This window comes from Polyodon spathula, chromosome 26 (assembly GCF_017654505.1).
Source record: "Polyodon spathula isolate WHYD16114869_AA chromosome 26, ASM1765450v1, whole genome shotgun sequence".
NCBI classification, from domain to species: domain Eukaryota; kingdom Metazoa; phylum Chordata; class Actinopteri; order Acipenseriformes; family Polyodontidae; genus Polyodon; species Polyodon spathula.
The window spans coordinates 12,896,009-12,922,893 of NC_054559.1; the positions used below are offsets into that span (position 1 = coordinate 12,896,009).

Here is a 26,885-nt window from a genome sequence, read left to right on the forward strand (position 1 = left end):
AATACTACTAAATCTTTAATTTACAAGATGATAAACCATGACTCATGACTACACAGTGATACTGACTGGCTTTGTGGGGAAAGTAATGCAATGATATACAATCCACCATAACATTGTTAAGGAGCCAAATAAGAGGAGTGGATACAGTAATCTCTTCTGTATATCTGTAGTCTGAAAGACCTTCAGGAGATATCTGCTGACAAATTAACCACTGCTTTGTGTTTGAATGCACCGACTTAGGCCGAGTTACTGGAATTCCACGAATGTGGCCCAAGCCCATAAAGAAGCAATGACACAGTGGTACTTCCATCACAGTGACACTGTTACAGTGACTGAAAACAGCAGTAATGTTTTTATTGACACAGGCAAGGGTGCTCAAATTCCACAGCTAATCTGCCATTGGGAAGACAAGTTAACCACAACACAATTGAAGTGCAGCTCCCCTGCGAGGGCGAGTGGTGTTTCTACTAGGGATCCATACTTCTGATAGGGTGACTCTAGTGTAAAGGTACTCACAAATGTTTGTGGGTGGGGCATTGTTGTGCTAGTGAGCTGAACAGACACTTTCTGTTGAGTCTGTATGCGAGGCTGACAGCCGCTGTAGAAAAGTCATACAAATGCATTTGTCCAAATCACAGCATTGAAACCAGGCACTCAAAATGACTGCTTTATTTATTAAAGAAATAGAAAAATTCTGCTATTGCTGCCACTTTGTCAGTGCTAAGAAACAATACATATTAAAAAGAAATACATATATAGACAAGTATTTCAAATGGAAGCATTACAAGAATTCAGCTCAAGAAAGTTTTCCCTAAAAGAATCTGCCTGGTCTGTAAGAGTTAAAGGTGGGTGGCTGTAAACATCTGCTGGTGAAGAATTTATTCCCTAAAATCACTGTAATTAAATGTAGAATAAATTGTGTTCTATCCTCCTGTCAGTTCTCTACAAGAGTCAACATGAATTCAGGGGAGAAAAAGAGGCTTGAGTCACAAAAATGAACCAAATGACAAAAAAAAGCAAAACACAACTATTCATCCCACCCATATACCAAAAAGAATAATTACATTTGAAGCATAACTGTTTCTGCACACCGACTTAGGTGTCTGGATATTGATTCCATACAAAATATTTACACAGGACTCAGACATTTAAAAACACAACAGTCTCAGTTACAGGCCACGCTGCCCACATTAGCAACTGTAAAACCTACTACGCTTCATTGGCATTGGTTACAAGAGAAACTATATAATCCACACCCTCCCAATAGGCTATTCTTAATAGTTTAATATTCTACTGCAGTTTTTTTTGCGTGTTATTTTTAATTGTTATTTCTGCTTATAATATTTATTTAAATCGAAACATGCTTACTAATTATTTACGCAAAAATAGCTTTTTAAAAGATTCCTTAGGGGAAGTGAGGAAAGGAAAAATATTACACATGACAGACCCTCTTCACTTCAGTTTTCTCTGCCAAACTGCCATGCTATTTAGTCCTCAGTTGATTTTGTGTGCTTGTGACCAGTTTGAGTTAAAGTGCTCTGTTTTTGCTGCTGCACTGTGGATTCGACGGAACCAGGGACCAAATTAAACGACTAGCTGGTTTAATAACGTAAATCAGCAGAGGGGTTTAAATCTTGACAGATATTGTTCCCATTTATGGTGGGAAACATGGATTTGGATTGAAATAAAATAAATAAAAAGGGGGCTTCTTTCCAAATTACAATTAGCTGCAAATTACAAACACAGAACAGAGACGTGCATTGCTGTTTAGGCAACTTTAACCACTGTGGTTGTAAAGCCTCCTATGAACACAAGCTCTAACTGATAACAACTTAGCAGTCAGCTTCAGCTAAAACGCTTTAGCCTTGTTTGGCAAGTGCAAACAGTGTGCATTATTTTTACTGCTCTTAATATGCAGCAGATACACAATTCGGAACATACTTTGACTGTCTGAAATGCTCCCTTAAAATCTAAACCCTGGCAGATGCACAGAAATCTTTAATAGCATAACAAACATTTGAATCCCATTTAAATAAGCTTAAAGCCATTTCTCTGGGACAGGTTTATGTACGATATACAGAAGAGCATGACTGCCCTACTGTTTTATGAGGACTGCACAGAAACACTTGAGAATATGACTGCAGATTTAAACATACAGTAATTTAAAACTTTCTGGCATGGGCTGAAATTTAACCATAAAACCAGCCTCACCTTTATCAAAACATCAGTATGGCAGAACCCCACCCCACACCACTTCCACCCCCTCATCCAAAACATATAGTAGTGGTCTACATTCTCAAACCTCCACTCCAAATTATAATTTACACCATTTTTTTTTTTCAGAAAGGAAAAATGCACCCAATAAAAAGATATCCAACCCAAACATTTAATTTAGGGGCTTTTATGTAGTATTGTAATTGGTGGTTGTGTTGTTTTTCCTTAAATTGCACTAATGGTAATTTGGAGTTAAGTAGTACCTTCCAACATCCATCTATTACTGTTTGTTTTCTTAGAAAATAGATGGTCTGGAAGAGAGTATGGCCCTCTTGGATGTTTAGAGATATAATGGAGCTTTTTTTTTTAATCCAGCACACTTTGTATTGTGCCAAGTATCACTTCAGCACAACTGCAGTTCTTGAAACTTAGCAAGAAAAATATAACTGAAAAAAACAATAAGGTGAAGGAATTTAAAACAGGAAGCGTTCATTTATCCTATAAAACCCAGAAGTGGATTCCAAGTTATTGCAACTCCTAAAAGTTGACAGGCTGCATGGCGTCTGATTGGACAGCAAAACCCATCCTTTAAATCAGTCATGATTAACAGGGCAAAGGGCAGGGTGCCAGGTGAGAGACAGCAGCTACAACTGTCATCACTCACTGTCACTAAACATTACCACATCCATGCATTGTTTACATTGATCAGAGTGTTTTTTTTTATTGTTGTTTCTTTTTGGTTTAACAATGTTCTCTTTAGGGTTAAAGCTTCACAGATTTAAAAAAAGGTGTACAATTTCCATCAGTATCCTGTTCAGTCCTCCCAAATGTATTGTGTGAACTAAACCCAATTTTCAACCTTGTCTGTGCTGCTATGCTAATAACTTCAACAGCCAAGAGTTCAATCCTGTTCTCATCAAAAACTAGTTTAATATCACAATTAAATAACATAGGTACAGCAATATGTGCATTTTAAATGTGGTCGTCTAATTTGACCAATATTTTTTTTTAAATGTATTTCATTATGGGGAAACCATTTAACACTACCATATTACCCTGAAGAAACCCTTGTGGCTACAGCAATAGCAGCACACCAGACTTGGCACGGTCACAGAAGCAGACTTGTCCCAATAAGGTTGGACCATGATCCTGCAATAGTATTGGTATCCTTTTAATACTATTGACATGTTATGTACCACTGTGGTATCATCTGTCTACCAATGATCATATGGTGCCACTGCTGTTGTCCTTATGTTACCAGTGCTCTCTTAGTCAAAAACGGTAGCAAGGCCTCTAAAGATCATTTCAGTAAAGAGTACAGATAAAATCAGGTCTGGGTTATATTTTGTAAATAAAAAAATACATGTCATTAGTTAAAGCACAGGTTGTTTTCTTCCTGCATGCAAACATCCTATCTGGATGAGGTGCAGTTTCTTGAAAAGGCAAGCAGTATGCATGTATTTATCCATGACCAATTAGGCAAACTGAAATGATATATTGCACTGTATGCGGTGAACCCTTTTAGGGCTGAATTCTACAGTAGGTGGTAGAAAGTAATTAAAAAACTAAAAGCTGTCTATGGATTATTGGGTTTGAAAAATACTGCTCTGTGTTGTTACTGGAAAAGCCACTGAGACGGGCAAGACTGGCATTTTTATTTATGCTGTAATAAAACTCAAATTTACAGTCCGTCTTACTCTTACTCATAGATCCCAATTGGTACAGATGGATCTCATGAAATGTTTTGGCGTGAAAAAGAAAAAAAAACAAAGTTTTGGCACAGGGAAGCGGCTTCAATTCCAGAAACTGGCACCCATCAACAGCTTTACATAGTCAAGGGGTTTAAGTCTTATTTTTATTATGCATGTACAAAACAATGACAGATTCCAAGTCTCCCTACAGGAAGTTTTTGTTACCTGATCTCCATTCCAGTTATTGCAATACAGAATAATGTGGTTGTGTAATTGTGTACAAGCTGAATCAGAAATACCTTCTCCAATGTAGTTTTATCTTGCATATTAAAAATAATAATAATAATAAAAAAAAAAAAAAAAAAACACTTGCACACCACAGAGTGACAGACATGATAGGAGAACCTAAACACATGCATGCTGTACTCGGGATTGTGCATGGCCTTGTTTCATGGCCTACAAAAGTCCCACAAGCCTAGACTGGACATTCAAAGTGCTCTCTTCCTAAACAAAACTTTGTGGAAAAATCTGCTGTGAAAATTTTTGACAAATTTAATGCAACCATTTATTCTTACCCACAAATTTTAAAAGATAAATAAATAAATAATAAAAACAAATTAATATTGACTCCACCTGTGATACAAGTAAACAACAATGCAAATGGACACATTCCATGACAGTCAGGTTTTTTGGGGAGTGGGGCGGATTAATTAGCATCAACATAAAAAAAACCCCTTTCCTTTTAAAGGAAAAACAACTCCACTAAGCACTATCCACTATCTCCCTTTACCTAGCAGCGGCAAAAAAAAAAAAAAAAACAGCCGGGTGGAACCGATAAGAAATACTTTGATGGAAAACTCAGGGAAAGGAATTTTAATTGAAACAATATAAACCTACTTAGTGCTGAGTGATTTACGCAAGAGGAGCACAATTAATAATACCTGAGGTCTTGGCTATTGCAAACCATAGTAAATGAGCAGGTACACACGACTCACAGTGTGCACCTGAAGCTGTCTGGGGCTGGTTACTTGGTGGAAGCATTGAAGATTGGAATCTGGGTTCTTGTTGTAGGGTAATATTTGGTAAAACAAACAAGTCTATCGATCTTAAAGCTGCATCTTATAGGAACAAGGATCTTTCCAGTTTACTCTTTATTATAATTTCCTTTCTCCACCTGGGGGCTTCTCTTCACTCAAGTACACAGGCCTTTATTATTGATTAAAACTCCAAGGGAATGTACACTTCCACACTCCCAAACTAACAGCTTGATCTCTTTCGACAATACCTCCATTAGGCACATACCTGCAATTACTGTCACCTAGCAACTGGTTAGAAATCTGAACAAGATTTAATTCAATCTTAAAAGCTGCTGGCACTGGTCTCCAATTACATTGCAAATTCACAATTAAATGTGCAATTTACAAAAAGTACCATTTGTAACTGGAGACACTTGAGGTAATGTGTAATGAAAAGGTTAATATAATATTGTACCATGCTTCCTGCAAAATGGCTTCAGCATGGGTCTGCATGAGGTACTTCAAATCTGGTGACCAGTTGTACCTTAGTTTGTCATGCCAAGAATTTCTGGAGCATTCCTGGCACAACAAACTAGGTATAACTAACTGGTCACCATGGAAACTGACAGCTGAAACAATGAGAGCAATCAAAGTCTCATCAAATAGCATCTTATATTGTACAATATTTTAAAAATAAATAACAAAACAGGGCACCCAGAATGATTCCATGTGTGACACAAATGCAGCTACAACCCAGTGATGGCATTAGAAGCTGTCCAGACTCCATGAAGCTGTGGCACCAAATTCATGTTTCTTGAATGCAGTTTGGTGTCTTTGCCAAACAAGGGACTTTCATAGAAACAGTACTGGTTCAATTAAGGGTCCGCTGATTTCACAACAGCCACAAGCAAAACACGGATTACTGAAATTAAATTACATAATACAAAAACAGGGAATTTGGCAGGTGAATAAATATGTATTTCTGAGGCCAGGTTCCAAACGCTATTACAGCCATAGAATCAGTGAAGTCAAGAGTTTTAAGGTTCGTGCCGAGTATACGTTTATGACTGGAAATGTTTTAGTGCAACATTTTCTGTAAAAACAATAGAAAAATAGATCCAGTAATGCATTGTAAATCTTGTTGTGAGACCCTAATCTAAATGTTAACAGCCATGTTGCCGTAATTGCTAAAGTGGGACACCAGATAAGGGAGATTCCTAGAAAATTATGTTTGGAAGTCTTCCTGTGGCGCCAAGCTAATAAAAGCAACCTAGGAGAACAATATAGCACTATCACACATTTAACCAAAATACGCTGCAGAAAACTATCCAGTGACTGTTTGAGCTCACTTTGTACAAGATACTAGCAAGAGGCGATTTTATCAGTTCCCCCACAATCAAGCAGCGATGTGTTTTTTCACTTGACAGCTGCAGATACAGACATTACAATGGTTAGGTTTCCATACCTGTGACTTAGTTTCAATTCCTATGACAGCCCCTGGACTACACAGTTGCTCTTGCCATAGGCATATGGAGTAGATGTCATGCAGAATTATAGACCTAAATTACTCTTCCAGTAAAATGGCTCATTACAGTAAATGCCTGCTGGTTTTCTATAAGTATTTATTGTACAGAAATGTTATTTTATAAAAAAAAAAAAAAGCATGCAATCTCAAGATTCCTGACAATGCCGTCTTGCATTTAGCAGGACCTCAGGATCCCCCATCCCAAGACACAAGTGTCAGGGATGAAATACTCTGTGAAAAGACGTGGACAGTCATCTCCACTCAAGCGTCTTAACATAAACTAGACATGAAGCGTTATGATTTTACACAAGAGAGTCCCTTCAGCTTCGCATATTTCAGATAACAGAGTTGCCAATATTTTTTTTTCTTCCTCTGGATATTATAAATTGCACTCCATATAAGCCGGTGGCTGTGGTCCAAAAATAACATTCCGCAGCTGAGGAGGGCTGTCATCCGGCCTGCTGCATGTGTGCTGCTTCACTCTTAACAAGGAGATGGCCATCGTGTCCAGGCTTGCAGGGGCTGTGAGGTATGACAGCCAGGGGGACTGAGAGATGCAGGCAGTACGCGCGCAAACCCACACACACACACACACACACTTCTGAGGCCCTGACATATGTTTGAGAAATTGCAATCAATATAGGCACAATTCATGTATTGTTTTTTTTTTTTTCAAAAAGAACCAGTGTAAAGGAGTTAGCATATTAAAAGATTTACTCTTCCACAGTTGTATAGTCATTAAGAAGCAAAGCGAGGTCCTGAAAGGGGTTCTTTGTCATTTCTGAATTCATTTTTGAGTCAAACGGATTATTTTGCAAGTAAGGGGACGTTTATTAATATGTATGTGTTATAAATGCATTCATTAAAGTATTAATTCAAGCCAATGTGCATAGCTTCCCAGATATTTACTGTACATTATGCCAAAAGCACACTTTAACTTTTTTTCCTACACGTTTTGCAACATAACCCTTTGAAATATATTGTGAAGAATGTGTACTGGCGTGTAAGAAAAAAGCTTTCTTGTTTGCAGTTTGTGTGGTCTGTATTAATAATGAATCACTGTATTACACAAGAGGGTATTTTAAATTCATTCATGGTTGTTTTCTCAACTAGAACCAGTGGTAGGGTGACCAGATTTTCAAAGCTCAAAAAAAGTACACATTGTTAAATAATTTATAAGACTAATTAAACCATTTAAAGATAGGCTATTTAATGGTTATTTAAAATATCCATCCTTTCACTTGATATTCAAGTTTTTCTTTTTTTAAGCAGCTATTTATTTAGTGTTTATTATTATTATTATTATTATTATTATTATTATTATTATTATTATTATTATTATTATCATCTCTGTAGAGCGTGGTTTAAAAAAACACATTTCCTTTCTGGCATTTTTCTTGGTCTAAATCCCACCAGAACTGAACAGCTACAAAATTATTGTATTACACATAATTGCATATTCATACTGAATATAAAGTACATGAAAATGCATGGTACACTGAGGAATAAGCATGCATGGTTGTGTTAATCGCTTTATAAAAATAATGTTCTTGATTACCCTAGTGGCTTTTTTTTTACTTTTATTTTGTTATCACTGCAGGTGCTATAAACTAAGTTATATAGGAAGCGGTTGTTTACATTATTTTCTCAAAAAGTATTTCGACTGTGTCACCCTACAGGACGTTGATGAAAACCGGGACTTTAAGATTTTTTGAAAAATGTCACGACACTGGAACCTTTGATGGATAACCAGGACCGTCCCGACTAAACCAGGATGTCTGGTCACCCTAACAAGTAAAGACTTCCTTGCACGAAGGGCTGAGCGAAAAAGAAATCTGACAATGTGTAAACTAAACCACTTTTCTTCCGAAACTTAACTTCAAATGACTGATTCAGGACAAGACAGGTTGTTAATAAGTAGCTATGAAGCAGGTTTAGAAAACAAAATCATTACAAGTTCATGGAGTTCAAACTGTCCCAGTTTCTCCCATTTCCTTCAAGCTCAATGCTTAGTACTGTGTCTTTACTTACAGTCCCCAAAACACTTAGTACCTCATCATCTGAATTTAAAAAATACAATTCCTACCTTCCAGCTTCTTCATTCTCTGGTCAGCCTCCCTCTGACCTGGTGGCTCCTCCCTTTCCTGCTTGTTTCCATGGTATTTGTTCTCCCTTGGCTTGGGTCCTCCTGTGCTGTCAGCTCGAGAAAACGAGGCAATTCTCTGAAGTATGGAGCCTACACTGTCCTTCTGCGGAGGGGGCCCCTGGGCAGGCTCCTCGCTGATCTGGGTTTTCTGGGTAACCTTGCCCTGAGCAGTTGAGGGCTGAGCTACTGGGGAGAGCTGCACAACTTGGGGCTGTGAGACGAGACGGAACTGGGGTGTCTGGGGCGGTGAAAGGGGGACAGGAGACTCACTGACACTGGGGACTGGGAAGCGCCCTGGAGGGGGCATGGAGCCGGCTTTGGCTGTTTTGCTGTGTATCCCTGCTGCTACAGTGTCCAAGCTGCTGGTGGAGACTGCAGGGCTGGCTGAGCTGGTGGGGCTGCTCAACTTGAGGTGGGATCTAGGGGCTGGCTTAGGGAAAGCCTCTTTTGGAGCTTCTTGAGGTTTGGCCACCAGGTTATCAAGATCCAGAGGAAATTTGTTCAATTTTGTGGGATCCTTTGGTTTGGGAGACTGGGTACCGGAAGTGAAAGAGGGCTCCCTTCGAAGAGGCCCGGAGTTCTGCCTGAGAGAGGCAGCATTCCAAGTGGGACCAGAGCTGCGGTACCCCAAGCTTGGTGATCTGGCATTTCCAGCCCCTCGACTTTCAGTGATGCGGAGATCCAGAGAAGGCATTGAACCGTGGTTCACCCTCATGGGCTCTGCGGGCAAGGCAAGAGGTGGCTCTACTTCAGAATGGAACATATTGCCATGGGAGGAGAACTTCTGCAGTGCTGGGCTGCAGATGCGCTGGGGTTTGAAGTCGCTCATCCCCATTGGGCTTTGGGGAGGGCTTGCGCAGGAGCTTTGGGGAGGGCTTGCGCAGGAGCTGAGTTTGGAGGATGCCTGGTATTCCAGGCTGGAGGTGGAGCTATGGAGGCTGTCATTGTCGCTTCCCGGCCCACAGGACGAGGAGAAGCCGTTGGGGTTAAACTTGGTCTGGAAGGAGGAGACCCGAGTGATGCTAGTGCCAGTGTTACCATTAGTTTTGGCTATGGCCATGGAACCTCGGTTGAAGGAAAGGCTGGATACCATTTTGTTCTTCATGACTGGGCTGGGGGCCAGGCTAGAGCTGATACTGATCCTTGACTGGTAAGTGGGCTGGACATGGGCGGTAGGTCCTCTGCCCTCATTGGTTTTGGACAGGATAAGGCTGCTGGCTGAGGGGCTGAAGGAAGAGTTGAGGGTAGAGGTGGAAGAAAATGTAGGGACATCGTCCACATTGTCAATGTCGAAGGATCTCTTCAATGCTGTGGCGAGAAATAAAAACATAAATATTCGTACTGCTCAGCAATGTGGCCAAGTTGATAAATCAAGACCAAAAAGTAGACAGTGTCCTGCCAATATTGATGGGCTGGAAGTCTGGGCCGATTAACACAAACCAACTCAAGTCTTATCAAGGCCAAGTTTTATTTGTAGACAATTTACTTAAGCTCTCAAATTATTTATATATTAGATTATAGAAATTCAATAAACAAACATTTTTCACACTGCCTACTTACATTTTGTAATTCAAAACACATCATGATATAAAACAGCCATTAGGCCATAAAAGCATGTCCATATGAAGTCTTGGATGCATTTATATTCCAGCTTATACCCCCATATTGATGCTGTTTTCAGCCAACACACAATTTATTTTTCGGTACTGATATGTTCCACGTGTTGGTTCCTAACTCCTGGAATTGTCAGACTTCCCATAATTTTATGTTAAGAAAATGGCTATATTACTGTATGGCATATTCTGGACAAACCACTTAGCTCCAAGTAAATACACTAGCACTTATTTAAATACTTTCCAGCCATGAAAATGTTTACTGTCCCAGTTCTGGGCTTCCAAAGCAAACAGAAGTCTATCAGGGTTCAAATTAGTGGCCCGCAGGTAAGTGGATTATTGGCAGAATAATGTCCATATCTATTAACACTGGTGTGAATGCATTCCTTGGAGAAAAAAAAAAAACACAACATGTAGGATGATTCTTGAGTTTTGTTAACATGCACAGGACAGGGACAATCTTTACACCACCCCTCCGAACTAAATCAGGATCAGACTTTATTTGCTCCACTTACGACTTTCGTCATAAGGGCACACAGTATGTGCAAAGCAATAAGCTTCAAGCTTTCTCATACAGCATTCTACAGATATCCTGAGAAACCATCACTCATAAACAGCTACCAAAGAGCCACACATGAACAGGCTTTGAACTGTACCGGATCAATGGCATTCAGCCTGGGAAGCAAAAACTGAATTTAAAACATGTTTATAGTGGCAGTAATCATTTTGGAAGTCTTTCAAAGTATTTTTTTAAATAAATTGCACAGTTTCAGAAGACTGTATTGCAAAGGTCCCTTCTATAACACTTGTTTAGCTTGAACGATAGCAAACTTATTGACGACTTTACAATGGAGCAGTAGAAAATAAAACCCATTCCTAATACATTGCATTCCCGAAGGATGCCAATCCAACAAGTGATTTTACATGTAACTTGTGAAGGTTTAGCATTTTTCCATTTTTAAAGTTCCTTTCTTGAGACAAACAGATGGAAAATGGATAGAAAAGCCAAGCTTCAGTGCAGTGTTCCTCAGAACAGTGTCCGAAGTTAAGCAGCAATTATACTTCTAACTTTTTGATCTTCCTTTGATGTTTGCATGACATCACTCACAAACACATGTGCTTTGTGTCTAGAAACAGGTTATAAAAGCTCAGAATAACAATACAAAATACATAAATCAGTAGCTTCCTTGAGGCATCTCTGCAACACCTGCGTTTGCTTGTTGTGTTTGAGCAAATGGTTTTCTGCTCTTGTAGAAACTCTGTACAACTGGCATGGGCAATGATTTCCACTTTGTAAGGGTACTGTATGTTTTCTATATTAAAAAAAAAAAAAAAAAAAAAACAAGCCTACATACTGATTTAAGGTATCAGTGGAATACCACCAAAGGGACTAACTAAAAGAGGGAGCTCTTCAGGTTGTCTCCAAATTGAAAGGGACCGATAGACGGTGATATTAATGACGACCTAATAAAAAACACCCAACGCTAAAGTCAAACACAACTTCTAAAACTACAAGCATGTGTGTGAGTGCACAAGTACTGCTGCCGCGTGTGTGTGTGTGCATGTGTATATGTTTCATAACATACGGCATAGATTTTCAGAGCCACAAGTTAAGTGCTTGCAGGGAAAGGATTTTTGGGGACAGTGCGGTAGACTTGAAAAAACTTGGAATGAGAGTGTGCCTAGGCCAAAGACCCATGGAATGCAAGTCATGACCACAAGCTGTGTGTTTAAAGCCAGAGGTGAACAAAACTAAAGGCAGGGTCCAGCTGTTTGCAAGGCTCAGCATGGTGATGGGGAGAAGCAGGAAAGGAGATGGTAATCCCAGCACTGCTGCTGCCCCAAGGCACTTGGAGAAGAAGGAGGCCTATTGTTCTCTGCCAGTTGACTTGAGAGAGGGGGGCGGTGAGTGGGAGTTGGGGCTGGCACTGGAAGAGAGGAATACAGTTCATTTATACTACAAAAAGTTTAACTATCAAAAACTTGTTAAAAGGTTTTTGTGAGATAATTTGGTGCGTAGCAAACCTTTCCTAAGCAACGGACTCCAAACAGAAGTCTAGTTTAATCTTACCTTTATCAACTAAGATCTTCTAGCAGGAAATAGAAAGATCCAAAAAACAATTCCATGTTCATGACCAAGTCAAGTATTTACTATCCTGCTCTTTCAAATTGGACCATGTTAGAACAACACGCACCCTATCATTTTAAAAAGCCATAGATTGCAGTATACTTCATCTGTAAAATGTATTTCACAGTGTTACTGCATTACCTGGTATTCCTGAATGCATTTTTTAAACGGTAGCAAGGAAAAGTCTTTGTCTGTTAAGTCAGCTAGATTGTTTCCAAATACTTTGTACAAAGTTTATTGACATTTCCTAGTTAGGATTAACTGCAGTTACATAACAAATTATGTCTCAGCCACCGTGCTTTGTGATCCTTTTCATGACTTCCTTCTGATCCCTACCAGCCAGAGGGTTTTAGAAAATAAACCCTTGTCTACATTATTTTTATAGATCCTACTGAACTGTCACAGTGAGGTTGTAATTGTTATTGGTCCACATCCTGTAATGTATAGGACTGTGTGCGGTAGTCTAGTCTTGTCATGTCACAGAAAGAAACTGTTGAAAGTACAATGATGGATCTCAAGATGTTTTCCATCAAACAACAGACAAATGTGCAGACAGAATCTAATTATTATTAAAAGGTATGATAACTACCTTATTCGCAAAACTTGAAAGCGAATAATGCAAGTTGCAGTATTTAAATACTGGTCGATATGGTGACAAAATGAAGCACATTCTAGTCCAAAAACACACACTCATGACTTACTGCGTGACAGAGAAATCAAAGGGAAAAGCTGACTAAAAACTCAATGTGAAGACATTAAAATCATTCAGCAAACCCCACACATCTGTAAATGTTTATTTTATGGTCTGGAATGTACTGTATGTCTTTGCTGAATCAATAACGACAGCCGTTTTTCCTATGCCTCGTCCATTCCTGAGAGCCACTCAGCTACACTGGAATGCTGGAAAAATAATCAATACAAACAAGAAAACCAAAGAAAAAGAGCATCCTGAAAATCCATGAGGCAGCTTATGAAATTATCTGCACATAACACACAACTTAACCCATTATATTCAAAACTGGGAAGCATTAATACACAATGTATCCTATTACTGTTCCAGTGAGTTTGCTGGTACACAAGATTCCCCATTACTGAATTTATTTGGTATACAGGATAACATTAACTGTATCCCAGGACTTGTCCCTGGAGTCCAGACAGCTTTAAAGCTGCAATAACAAGCTTCCCTCACAAGTTACACTGGCTGCAACATCAGTCACAGAAGACATCAGGTCTACAATAAATGACTGGAAGACTTGTATTTTTCAGTTGATAAAACCCCTCGACAAACAGTTCTTTAAAACACAATTATCTGAATCAAGTCTCTCAGCACAACCCCATCACTGTACTTCACACAGAGGTGTTTATTATTTCTTCTTCTTCTTCTTCTTCTTCTACTACAAGCCTCAATCAACATACACAGCACAATATTAGGACAGGAAAGGAAGAACACAGCTCAGGAGCTTCTCAAGGCCCTTGTTTGATTTATATTTCCACCCAATGGAGGAAAATCCACTGTAAACAATTTCCTTCATCTCTATCCCTGACCGTAAGTAGAGATTCTTCTTCCCCAAACAAAGAGCCAATTGACAGGGGGGGGGGGGGGTGGGTTGCAGTGGAGGGTCAAGTTACTCCAGCCTCCTTCTTGACCCAGAATTCCTGCTTGGAACAATTACGCCATCTCGGGAGGTTGGGAACGTGCAGACAGAGTGGGTCTTGCAAGAAGTGTTATGACATTCTATAAAAAAAAACATTCAGGAGAAAGGAAATGCATAGGAGTTCAGCACACTAGACAAACATCCAAGCACATACACACACACAGAGTCAAATGTATTTGATTTTGAGCTGTGCACACACTCAGCTGGCATATCCAAAGCAAATTCATGCATATTGATGTTTCGTGAGGAACAGTCTCAAAATGTACGATTCCATGTGCTACTCTGGAGAACAGACATTGCTGCAGATTTCCTCCACCAGTTTCCTTGAATGAAAGCATTAATTAGTGTGTAGAAATATCATCAAAAGCAATGGACTCCTGTCTGTTCAAGGTTGCTCTGCACGCAATTGAAAGTGTTCGCGAAAGTATTTTCCCCAGTTCACATCTATCAACAGAGCACAGGCCTGATAGCACATCTTAACAAATGGCCACCACTTCTTATAGAAAAACAGACAAGTTGCTCATGTGGGATATGCATCTTGGTGGGGGGTATCTGTTTTTGGTACTGGTCGGTCACAGCTACTGCCTTACAATCTTACACCATTAATGTAAATGCATACTCAGCCAAAAAGAGTTAACCGCTAAAAACAAGCCATCATCACCACTAGCTGCCATGGGTCTCATGTTTGGGGCCGCCTACGTATTTTAAAATGGACCTCGACTACAGTCTGATGACTCAACTATAAAAGTATAGCTATTCATATCGAATGTAGTAGCTCCATGGTATTTCTGTACCTGAAAAATGAAGAACGTTGGAGCATTAATTCTGCCCCCCCCCCCCCCCCCCCCCCCCCCCCCCCTTTTGTTACAAGAAAGCAGCAAGAGTTTAACAGCTAATAAAATCTAGGCACCACAACTTTTTCAAATTGCAGAAGTTTTGGTAAATTGGTTTAGGCCTACGATCAATACATAAAGGCTGATTTGCACATTGAAAACTCCCATAATGCCACCGTAAATTGTGTTTAGAAACCGTAAAGTCTGATTTTACCGGCCGCTAAAAATACGACGTATAAAAAATGGTGTTCACCTGGCGTTCTGCACCCACTATCAAATTAATCCATTCAAATTACATTTAAATGCATTCAAAATGAACAAAAAAGCTCATGGAATTGGGTTAGATTTGGACGCTAGATGGACGCAAAATTTCTAATGTGATGTAAGGATTTTGCCTTGCACTTGGGCAATTGCTGACCCTCCAAAGACTTTACACCTCCTCCTACAAAGGTGCAAACCATTGTAGGAGTGAGTAACTAAGAGCTGTATAAAAGCACACACCTGCAGAGACCTGTCATTGGCTTCAGGATGGCTGCTGTGGTACACTTCCTGAAGAGGCGACACTTGGCTCTTCAGAGACTGGAACACGTTCGGAGGAGAAGGGCAAGACGAAGAAGACCCTGCATATTCAATACCAGGGTCACTTTGTTTGGGATGCTGGAGGATGTGGTGCTAAAGCGTTATCGTCTCACTCCACAGGTCATCCTAGACATAATAGCTGAATTGAGGGATAAGCTAAACCCCAGCGTCAATCTAAGGACCACTATCCTTGCTCATGTGAAAGTGCTGTGTTCTCTGCACTACTTAGCCTCTGGTTCCTTTCAGATCACAGTTGGAGATCACCACAGCCCAATCCACCTTTTCCAGAGTGCTAGGCAAATTTCTGGATGTCATGCTAAAAAAGGGAGGCCAATACATATAATTTAAGGATACTGCAAAACTGAAGTTGGCTGAGGCTTTTCCAAACAACTCTGTTTCATGCTGAGTGACCTCAGCCATAAGGACTCTCAGCTTCTTCTCAGAAAACATTTTCTCTTTTCAGTGCACCAAGAGGTTTTTGCTGCCCTTCCTTTGACATTTTCTTTTGCTTTGTATTTTTCATGCTCCACAAATGTAACACAGCTCTGTACCCCTAACTCTGGAAGGGCGGCCACTAAATAGACCGCTGAGCTCATTGAGACCCTCATTATCATAATAGCGGATCATTATTTGTGCGTGTGGAGTAATTTGCATTGCTCTTAAGCTTACATAGGGCGTACTGCAAAAAATTCAAATTGCATTGCAGCCAGGCAATTATTTTGCATTGTGCCTATGCTTACATCACCCCCAGAGTAAGGGTTGATCAAGAATCAGAATCAATAAAGGTTCAAACATTGACAGTTCTGACTTCCTCAGGTTAACATACTACTGTTCAACAAAATATACTTCAAGTAAATCCTGTCCAGTGCTATTTAAACATATGCCGCCTGATTTACTGGCTTCAATAGGCTCCAGCACAAAGTTAATTGAGATAAGTGAAAATGTTAAGATAAAACACAGCATAAAAGTTTGATGCCATGCGTATATATTGTGCAATGGTTCCCATACTAGTACATACTCACACCGCAGGAATGCAAATACAGTTTGATTCATTCCTAGTTTTACTGTGAGTTTAATAAAACACCTGACCTTGTTACCTATACATTGGGGCTAATCAAGCACATAAATAAAACCAGGAATGAATGAAACTGCTATATAATAGGTGTCTTATTTACATCCCTGAACTATATTTGCCTTATACTAATAGTATATAAAGATATGAAAATGATGCCACTGTGATACTGTTGTAGGTGCTCTTGTGCTAGAATTGCCCCTTGGTAAATGTATATTTTTGTAAGGGAAAGATCCTACGTACAACTAAGTTGTTTCTGTCTATTTTACTTATTGATTACTAACGTTGCCCATTTTCCACATAAATCTGCCCTTGATACCCATTACTTATAACAAAATAATTTATAACTTTAAAAAAAAAAAGTGCTGTATGCCTTGCTTGATTAAAAAAGAACTGCTTTTAACCCATTAAGTACAAAATACATTTATTTGAAAAATCAGAACACAACCTGTATTTATGTAATTTGATAAATTGTAAATCAGTATTTCTTCACAGAAAAAAAAAATATATATATATTTTTGGCTCCAAACTACGGAGATCATCTCTATGGGTAAGAAATTATAATTGCAGAAATAGCAGTTACATTTAGACTTAATGTGTGTGGTTAACAAAATTAGAGTAAGTTATCATAACAATATTGTTAAAGTGAAAATTTAAATGACAGGTAGATGCTTGTTAAAAATGCTCCAAAACATTACAAATAGCCTGTCCTTAAATAAGGACAATGGGATGTAATGGGTTAAGGAAAGAAGACAGCTGGGAAAGCGCTATACTCTTATGTACAGCTGGCCACTGGCAAGTAACACTCCTGCTGTAATGTATATATAGGATTATCTATGTAGATGGAAATGCACATAAGAATGCTTTGATTACTACAGCATCTTATAGATAACACAAGGTCAGCTAGTAACGAAGTATTGAAGTTGGAGCAAATTCCTAACAAAAGTCTTTTTTATGAAGAGCAACTAAAATTATTAAAATATTCACATGCCAACTAACCAAAAGTATGCTTATGGCTTAATTATAACAAGGACTACATTCGTTACTGGTCTAATTATATGAATATATGCCTCTCAGACCCTAATTCTAGAAGAAAATGGAATTTGATCTTTAATTTATGGAGGTTAAATTTGGGTGCAATACACAAAGACATATTGTGGTTTCTGTTGTCACAAATTTGTATGTTAAGGTGGTACTGATGAACAATGATTTAAATAACTCAAAACAACAACTTACAGAGCCACCTTAATATTTTCAGTGTCGATATCAGATATAGTGGTTTATTTAAAGGCCACGGTCACAAAGCAGCTGACCTGAAACTGGAACCCATACTTTCTGGCTACCAGTTCAAAGCACTGACCAAGAGGTCAGACAGGCTCCCTTCACCTATCGAAGCACAAAATCATAGATCAGGGACAGTGACACACTGTGAGGATGAAGTGTTCAGCAGCCATAGGCATTAAAGCTGATAAGTTAAGAATATGTAGCAGCAAGCTTCAAAAGACTTTTCAATAATTTCAGTACTAAAAAAACAAAAACAAAAAAAAAACACTTTTAAAATAATTTAACTAGTCATACCAACATAAAAGTGTTTTCTTTCTATGTTTGATTATTTTGATCCCCCATTGATCCCCCATTTCAGAAAAGTGATAAATAAATAAACTAAAATGTTCCATGCGCACAACCATAGGAATACGTTATGCCTGAAGGGATGTTGGATATTAAAATACATTTAGGAGAAATGCTGCAGTTTGTTAATCGGATCAAAACATTGAATAAATACAAATCAAACAAATCCGGATTAGGGTTAAAAAGGAACAGATCACAGGGTGCAGCAACAGTAAGGAATATGCTTGTGGTAATTCACAGCACAAATCAATTAATTCACAAATCCTTAAATTAAAAAGGAGCATGCATCTTAGTGAAGAGGCTGTGCTTGCATCTTAAAATAGGAACAGAATATCTAAAATGCTGCCTCAAATAAATCGAAAATCCTGTTAAAAGAGCTTCCGCATGTGACTACACAGTAAAATTCTATAATGCTGTACACGGTATGCTGTCTGAGCTCGTTACAGCAGGGAGACTTACAATTTAAAGCAAGAGGGATATAATACAGGAGGAGATGGAGGGTGGAGAGCTTGGAAGAGTCAGGCTCTTCAGTGCTCAGTTGCAATGTGCTTGTTGTCACATTTACTGTATATTGCACTTTCTGAGAGGGGGATAATATTGGAAAAAAAAAAACGACAAATAATCCTTTGCACTGCAATTTTGCGATTAAGAGAGGTTTTGAGCATTAATGAGCAGGTTTGGGAGGCAGAGCGACTGTTAGATTCACACTGAGTGATGCTCCAGTTTGTTCTCCCCTCCCTCTTCCTGGGCACACATTCTTCCAGACAGGCATAGACTTGTTCTGGCTGATCCAAAACCCACCAATCTGTACATTCTTCTTCAGTATTTACTGTGATCGCTTCACCACCAACATCAGGTGTGTGCTGTTTACCTATGGAAGCTGCCTACCTGTTCTCACATCTGGATACAGAATTCCTAGTTGCCATTTATGCAGGGTTGTAACTATAGAAACAGGTAAACCCAGGCCCTTGCCTGGAGCCCCCAAAAGACTTGACTCTTTTTTTAATGCCAGCTTTTTTTCATAAAATATTCGACAGCAGCTGGTATTTAACATCACTGCGGTTTTTATTGCTGTATCCCATTGTTCAAAGGAAACTTGCTGTTCAGTTTTCAATGCTTTTCAGTTTCTTAAAAAACACACAGCTACCCTAAAAAGTCCATAATTCATACAGCTCCTGCATTATTTCACTAAATCTGAAAGAAGAAAAGCAAAACTAAAATCACTCATATAAATGGTTGTATAGTGTTAAAAGCATTACTGGAAAGAATAACAATAATTAGCTCAACCCTTATAAGATCTGTATTTTTGCATGGCATTGTTGTAGTTTTATCATGTTTTATACTATGCATTTACCACAGTTTACCATTTTATATGCTATTCTTTACAATGCTTACCTATGCTTTATTAAACTTTGCTTTGCTTTTACGATGGCAAACTTTAATGAGAGGAACAGTGGTTTCTGTTCTTTAAGGTAACCAGCACCAGGCCATGACAATACTTGCTTACATCAATTTATTACGCATCATAAAAATGTGCTGTAAATCATTACTGAACTGCCTAATTCAAGTGCTTTAGGGGCGCTATAGGAGTATTTACACTGTTGATATACTGGGTATAGTAATGTCTGCAATCCAGACTTATATATATATAAGTACAACAGACTATAAAAACTGACTCCATTGGGAATCATTGTATACAGTAGCTGGAGCCAACATGCTGAACACAGATATGCAGTTTCTTCTCTCCTCTAGTGCATCAACTGTTCATAGAGAAGAAAAAAACCTGGGGGTACAATAAAGTTACATAAATCACCACTGTTACTCAATAAAATAACACAGTGGGTGGTTCAGATTTTACTGAATACTGGAAACAGACAAGGTCAATCATGAACAAATTATGTTTTGTGATATATCTGTTTGGAAGATATGCTTTGTTGCACATGCTTGACATAATAATTTAAACACCTCAGATAGCCGGTTGGTTGTTAAAAGTACAGTACTTTATGGAATAAAGACCCCATTGCAATAACCAGTTGCACTGCAATGAGCCTGAACAGCAACGCACCATCAGATTCTGATCAGAGTAAAGTAGAACAGCAGCTCTTACCATCCGCTCCAATGTTTTCACCTTGGCAGTGAAATCATTATGGTTACAATAAAATGAGTGCAAGCACATGGCCTACTGTTCAGAACCCTAAGGAATTCAGCTTACTGCACTACTATATAAGGTACAAGTTCTCTCCAATACTAGAATTATTATATGAAGCTTGTTTTATTTTAAATAAATAAAAACCCTAACAGTCAAAAAAGACTCCAGACTCCACCTAACCCATGGATACAGAGCTGCATTGAAAGCGTTAACTGCACAACATACACATGCCCTCACCATCTACCTCACCAACCCCCACCCCCTAAAGGATTAGCTGCCTCAGACCCGATGCTTCAAATCCTGCTGGGATGGCAGGAGCTCAGAGGAATGTGGAAAAGGGCCTGAAACCCAATACTTTATTTTGTGCTGTTTGTCAGCAGAGAGACCTCTCCATCCACAGCCACCAGCAGCTAGAGGGCTACACCAGTAACCAAGATCAAGGGGTTTGCCCTCCGACGGCCACTGTGGCCATAATTCATGGTAATTTTAAGCTACACAAGGCCAGGTGCCCCACCCATCTCAGTTACATTTAATAGGGCTACCGAGTGCTTAACCCTTTCCCAGTCAATTTACCTAAATCTGCCTCCAAGAACTAGGCTCTATCCACTTGGCCACACTTCCTCAGATTTAACCACTAGACCACACAGCTTTCCAGCACCTCTTCCTTCTGTACTTAAATTTGAAAGAAAGATGTTTTATGGAATCCTGAAATACTGCAGCCTTTGACCTATACCCCATTTGCAGTAATCAACCCACTAGAACATGCCTTAACTCTATGGTGCCAGTATACAGTTATACATAAAAGATTTACAGGTCCAAATTCTTGGAATATCATCAATAGTATGTCAATGTGCCCAACGCACAAGAAAAGAAAATACTTTCTGCCACCTGGATCGTATTGAAGCCGTTTTCCTACCTTTTATTGGCTATGGAAATGATTTTACTGGTTTCCAAGGCAACACATTTGTAAGGTCTAAAAGTCAAGGATTTTAGCCCACTCAAGCTAACAAATTAACAAAAATAGTTAACAAGAACACCTAAGGAAAAAAAAAAAAAAACAAGAAGTGAATGTGAGAAAGAAAAAAATCAACATTGCAAGTCTGCAGAGTTCATCAGTATATTTACATCAGGAGAGAGCTTCTGATGTTTTATTATTAAATCCAAGATGGCCATATTGAGCAGTTAATGTGTTTGTTTGTTCAATTTCCTTCAGCAGTGGCATAGGGTAGCTCAGTGTCTTCAGTGTAACAGCAAATAAGAAAGAAGAAAGGGTTGAGAGAGAGAGAGACAGAGGAGACCATTAGCTAAGCCACCAGAACTCTTAAACACTCACTTCTGCTGAACTTAGAGTACTAAAAGCAACTCAATCTGTAAATTCAGTGGCCAATGTCTTTTTCAGTGTCTTCACTTCTAGTGGGAATATTTGCCATTGAATTGATTTAGTTTCTTTTACCACTGGATCTGATCCCAAAGAAAAAGCTATTCTTTTGGGCTTGATTGTGTGTAAATTCAGGCCCAAATAAGGAACTTGGGCTTGTTTCATTGCAAGGCTCCTTCATTCCTCTGCTATACCTCATCTGGGATTCTCCAAGTCACTGTAACCAACATAAAATACTTTTTATTCACACTACTGTACTGTCATGACAGAAGCGTCACACAGGGAGATTCTCCAGAGGGGTCCCGCTCAACCTAATTGTTACCTTTACCTTTTGGCCAATAATGTGTTTATAAATTTCTTACATTATAAATACAGCACTAATTATAGTCACACATAAATACAAAAGCAAGGTGCTGTACACCTGAGCTTAACCAACATCATTTTTCAATTAATTACACATCTTTCCCTTTATACACCTGATACCTTGGCTTTGGCTCCACATCGAGTTTCTGCCTGTCACCAATGGGGATTACAGTATATGAGAAATTCTGAATACAGGGGAACTCATTGTTTGCTGCTGGGGGAAAAGGAGGGGGGGGGATCAAAAACACACTGTATAGTCTCAACATGCCAGAATCAAGTTACAAACCTTCACCTGAACCTAGGTATTGGTCCAAGTTTTTGTTTTTTTCTTTCTTGTATCCCAATTCAGTTCCACTGCCTCAGCCAACTCCCATTGCATAGGAGTGCGTTCAGACTTTAGTGCGAACTGATCTTAATTAGCATCATCCTAGAGGTCTGTTATCACTGTGTATTGTAGCCCACTACCCCTGCCATTTGCCATCTGCAGAGCACTGCAGAAAATGTATAACCTAATATACAATATATATACACATTCAAAACCAAAGAATAACTTACAGGATAATGAAAACATTTTTTTTATTGCACAAGTACTTTATAAGTTAAACACTGTTCCTCTAAATGTCTACAGTTTTACTGGTAAAGACAGCAAGTAAGTATTTACAGGATAATGGAAACTAACTTAGCTTTCCTATTATGTGGCTGCCAATTCTAATTATATATAAATATAATATTTCAGCACAAATTTACTTCTAGAAGAATTTACACTCAACCCACCCAACATGTTTTGTGGTCAGGAAGCTGAAAAGCAAAGTATGTCCTGCTGGCCATCAGTTTGACAGGTACAATTTACAGACTACAGTTACCAAAGTAAATTGAAGTGGGTTTACCCCATTCACAATGCAAGAAACAAAGCATGTTACAACAATCCAGACTCAAAAACACAAGAGGCTGTTTTTACTTTAAAGATCCTGCAAAGGACGTTACAAAAAACGTACTCCACTGTACACATTTCTCACACAAAGGAACCTGCCTGTTTCCAGCTCTGTATCAGTTAAAGTGAAATGACAGAAAAATCTGCAAGCGCTGTTTTATGAATATTACAAAAGACCACTTAACTTAAGGATGCTAAAGTTCTTGTTGGGAGCTTTGAGATCAATCAAAAAACAATGGACTCTTCAATTTCCTATGTGCCCTGGGAACCAATGAAAATAACTTCCTTGAAAACAAATAAGGGACACCCTCTTAGGATCCAAGGTCTGGATCAAATTGCAGAAATAAGAAGGGAACAACAAAAAATCCTAATCGTCTTTGTAGGGGTGGAAATAGGACTCCCACTGCATAGCAGTTCGATTAATTCCTGGCTTTACTAGGAATTGAATAAGACACTCTGTGGCCAATTAAGCGTGTATTAAAACCTGAAATGGGTAAAACTGCTTTGCAATAGGGGTCTGATTTCCATTCCTGTCTTTGTCATTGTGTTTCTTCATAATTCAGCAGCTGTACTCTCTGAGGGTGTTCAAATAGTCAGAACTATGGTGGGATTTAAACAAGTCCAGTTTTCACAGTCAAAATTGTGATCCATGAAATGCATTGTGTTATTACAATCTATTTTCCAATTTCTCCCGTATCTTTCCTTTGGTGTGGCTGTTTGCGGATATGTAAATCATGACACTAATAAATGAGTACAATATAATGATCCCTGCGAGTGGGAGCGTAAACGAAAGCAGCAGCATCTCCTTTCTTTAAACAGAGAGACTGCATGCACGATTCAGACTATTCACTCACATGTCATCAATCTAGTAAATGAAAGCAATCAACAACCAGATTTTAAATACAGATATCATAAACACAACAGTCAATCAATTGTGTAGTTTATTCTTAACTTCGTCAATAGAGCGAATTGATAGAAAGTCGCGTATTCTCTAGGAGTAAATGACTCCTCTTATTCCAGGACCTGCATCAGCCCTCCCATCATTTTCCACGTAAAACTAATTGCACAGTCAGTAGATTTTGACCAGTACTTGGCTTTGTGTTTGTAATTTCTAAGAAACTGTGGCAAGCCATTAATGGGTTAAATGCTTTCACGTGTTACACTGTTAACGATTTAGTTGATTTGCAACGATGGAGCAGTCGGTAAATTGCAATTTCGTGCCTTTTCAATGTGTCACTTTCAAAACGTTTTTTTACCCTCCGGCGGGTGACGAGAACTATGATTTTTAAATTAACTTAAAATTCATGTAGTGCTTTAAGAGTGAAAAAACACACGACTGTATGTCGACATACTGAAAATCAGCGGTTGTTTATATATTTGTGCTTTCTATATCTTAAAGAAATGCTTAAACATGGAGTTCCACTAAGTGCTTTACGCCGTTCCAATGCCGCTGTAAACCCATGACAATTCTAACAAATGCAAATAACAAAAGAAAAAAAAAAAAAAAAAAAAAAAAGATTAGGGACTCCTTTCCGTAGCCGTAAGGGATTATCCACTTGTCTATCGTCCCCAGGCTACAGGAAAGTTCAAGAAAAATGTTGCGTGCTGCGAACGGTAATATTAAACTAGCGGAATTCTTAATTCAATTACAGTGATCTCAACACTGCTTTAATCCGTGTGATTCTTTTTTTAATATCATGTTTTTGATGGCTAATATACTGGAAGTTCATCATACAGCACTAGATTTTAAATCCCTACATTGTAACGACCTCAGCAGGACACTTATACAGTATTACGGATAATGACAACGAAGCCACTTTTCAAACTATTAGTTAGTACAGTTGTATTTATTAAACTCGCCATTCGTGGGGTGCGCATTTGCATTTAAATAGCATGATTTACAATTTCAGACAGATGTGATGGCGGTGCTTTCTGGTTTTGAATACAGGACATGCAGGAAACAAAACAATACCAGGGTCTGCAGATAAAACAAATGGGAAATGCAAATAATAATTACAGTTGTTGCATACTGCGTAACTAACCGATCTACTTTTTACAAGGAGAGCTGTAACTCTGTGGAACTTTAATACAGCAGGGGCGGTATATTGGAGCAAAATGTGTTCAATTCTACAGCATTTTAAACCAAGATGCATTTATTTATCATTTAAACAGGAATTAAGACCTCAAAAGTAACTTAAAAAAAAAACAAAAAAAAACCAGCGCTTCAGTTATCTCAAAACAAAACACAGCGATTGTGGATTGCAAGTACATCAAATCAGACACTTTAAATTTGCCCATAGGCAATCTGTAATCTACTCGACCATGAAAAGGCTTGAAATTACACCACTGGCTAATAAATTGAAGCCCTTCTCGAAATTGGGTGATGACTTGAATCTAATGGTTTATCCTATATTTTGAAGGCACAGCTCGTCATTAAATCGGAGGCTACAAAAGTAAACATGTTATACACTCATTACATGTACTCACTATGGGATTAACAGTAACAAAACACCTTTAGACCCAGTTATACACATTCTAGGTTTATACAGAAGTTTTGACAAAATACATCTACGGTCCGGTAACCAATAAGTTATAAATTTGCATCAAAATGATTTTACTTCTGCATAATATGAAAAACTGAATAAAAAATAATAATAATAATAATAATAATAATAATAATAATAATAATAATAATAATAATAATAATAATAATAATGATTAACTTACCCTCAAAGTCTGACAGTATCCCCTCCAAATGATCATTCACAGACAGGTCCGACATCCTGACAGATTCGCAGGTCCCACTAAATTCCCCGAATTTGCACAATTTTTTTTTTTTTTTTTTCCCTTACGAAAGACGCAATGTCTATATTTTCCAAAGAAGTATTTTCACTTGGCTGAACTCTAATCCGAGTTGGATAATAAAATGTTAGACAATGACAACCTCTTTACACACAAGCGCTGTCCTGTGCTGGTGGAATTAACTGCACAGCTGGAGTATCTCTTTGGCTCTCTCCTACTCGCTGAGAACAAATGGCACTTAGCTAGCCTCCTCCCCTTCGGAAAGCGAAAAAAAAAAGCCCAACCCCAAACTCGTTTTGGCTGGATCACACTTCATGCTTCACCTACCCATCACCTAAGAAATCTGTTTTTCTCTTTCTTTTTCTTTCTCGCTATCCTTATTTATTTATTTTGTTTAATCCACCTCTCCCTCTCCAGATTTTTCAATGCTCATGACATTTTGGAGAGAAGCTAAAACAATATCCTGGCACCATTTCTCTTTTATGACTTTTCCGGTATCCTGGTAAAATGTAGTATGTTTGAACCCCTTTGCAGAAGACGTTTTTTTCATTTACATAAAGCAGAGGGACCTTCTCATTTGACAGCAGAGGAGAATTACAACAAAGCCTTTTAAATTAAATTCAGGGAATAACTATACACTGTATAAATGAGAAATAAATGCCTAATTTTTGCTGTGACATTTAATGGTTGTTGGCTTTTTAATAGATTAAACACCTAACCTTCATGACTGCTTTCACAGACCCCAATTAGCACTTAGACTACCCAATCTTACTTTAAGTGTTTAGTATCTATAGTCATATGTATACTTTACTTTTGTATTAATTTCAAATTTTGCAATTATTTTCACATATATTATTCAATTGAAATGGGTTACAATGTAGCCCGATACTAAAAATGAAGGAAGAAATGTAACATTTAGTACTTTCTCAACCTTATTTTGGGCGAAAGATGAGGGAGCTACTGTCATAGCTGAAGATTGATTATCAGCTTCCCCACTGACTGCCCTGGCATACATGTGGATTAGTGTGCAGGTAAGGGTTAAGGCATCCCCACAGAGCATCATAAAGGCACTGTCAATTGATTTTAGTGACAGAGACAACCTTGAGGGCTCTGGCCACCCGTCCCAATGGATCCCACACAGCACCAACCCAGACTGTGAAA

At 38.6% G+C, this 26,885-nt stretch overlaps 1 protein-coding gene across 1 annotated transcript in view; it reads right to left on the reverse strand.

Annotated features, from left to right (window-relative positions):
• LOC121300639 (neuronal-specific septin-3-like) overlaps nucleotides 1-25,925 on the reverse strand; it is an 80,758-nt gene extending 54,833 nt beyond the window's left edge. Inside the window, exons 1-2 of the mRNA XM_041229268.1 lie at nucleotides 25,650-25,925; nucleotides 8,533-9,900 (exon numbers count right to left, since the gene is read on the reverse strand). Of these exons, the coding sequence (XP_041085202.1) occupies nucleotides 8,533-9,900; nucleotides 25,650-25,704 (1,423 nt within the window). The 5' untranslated portion in view covers nucleotides 25,705-25,925. The remainder of the gene's footprint in view (nucleotides 1-8,532; nucleotides 9,901-25,649) is intronic.
• Between the last annotated feature and the right edge of the window lie 960 nt (nucleotides 25,926-26,885).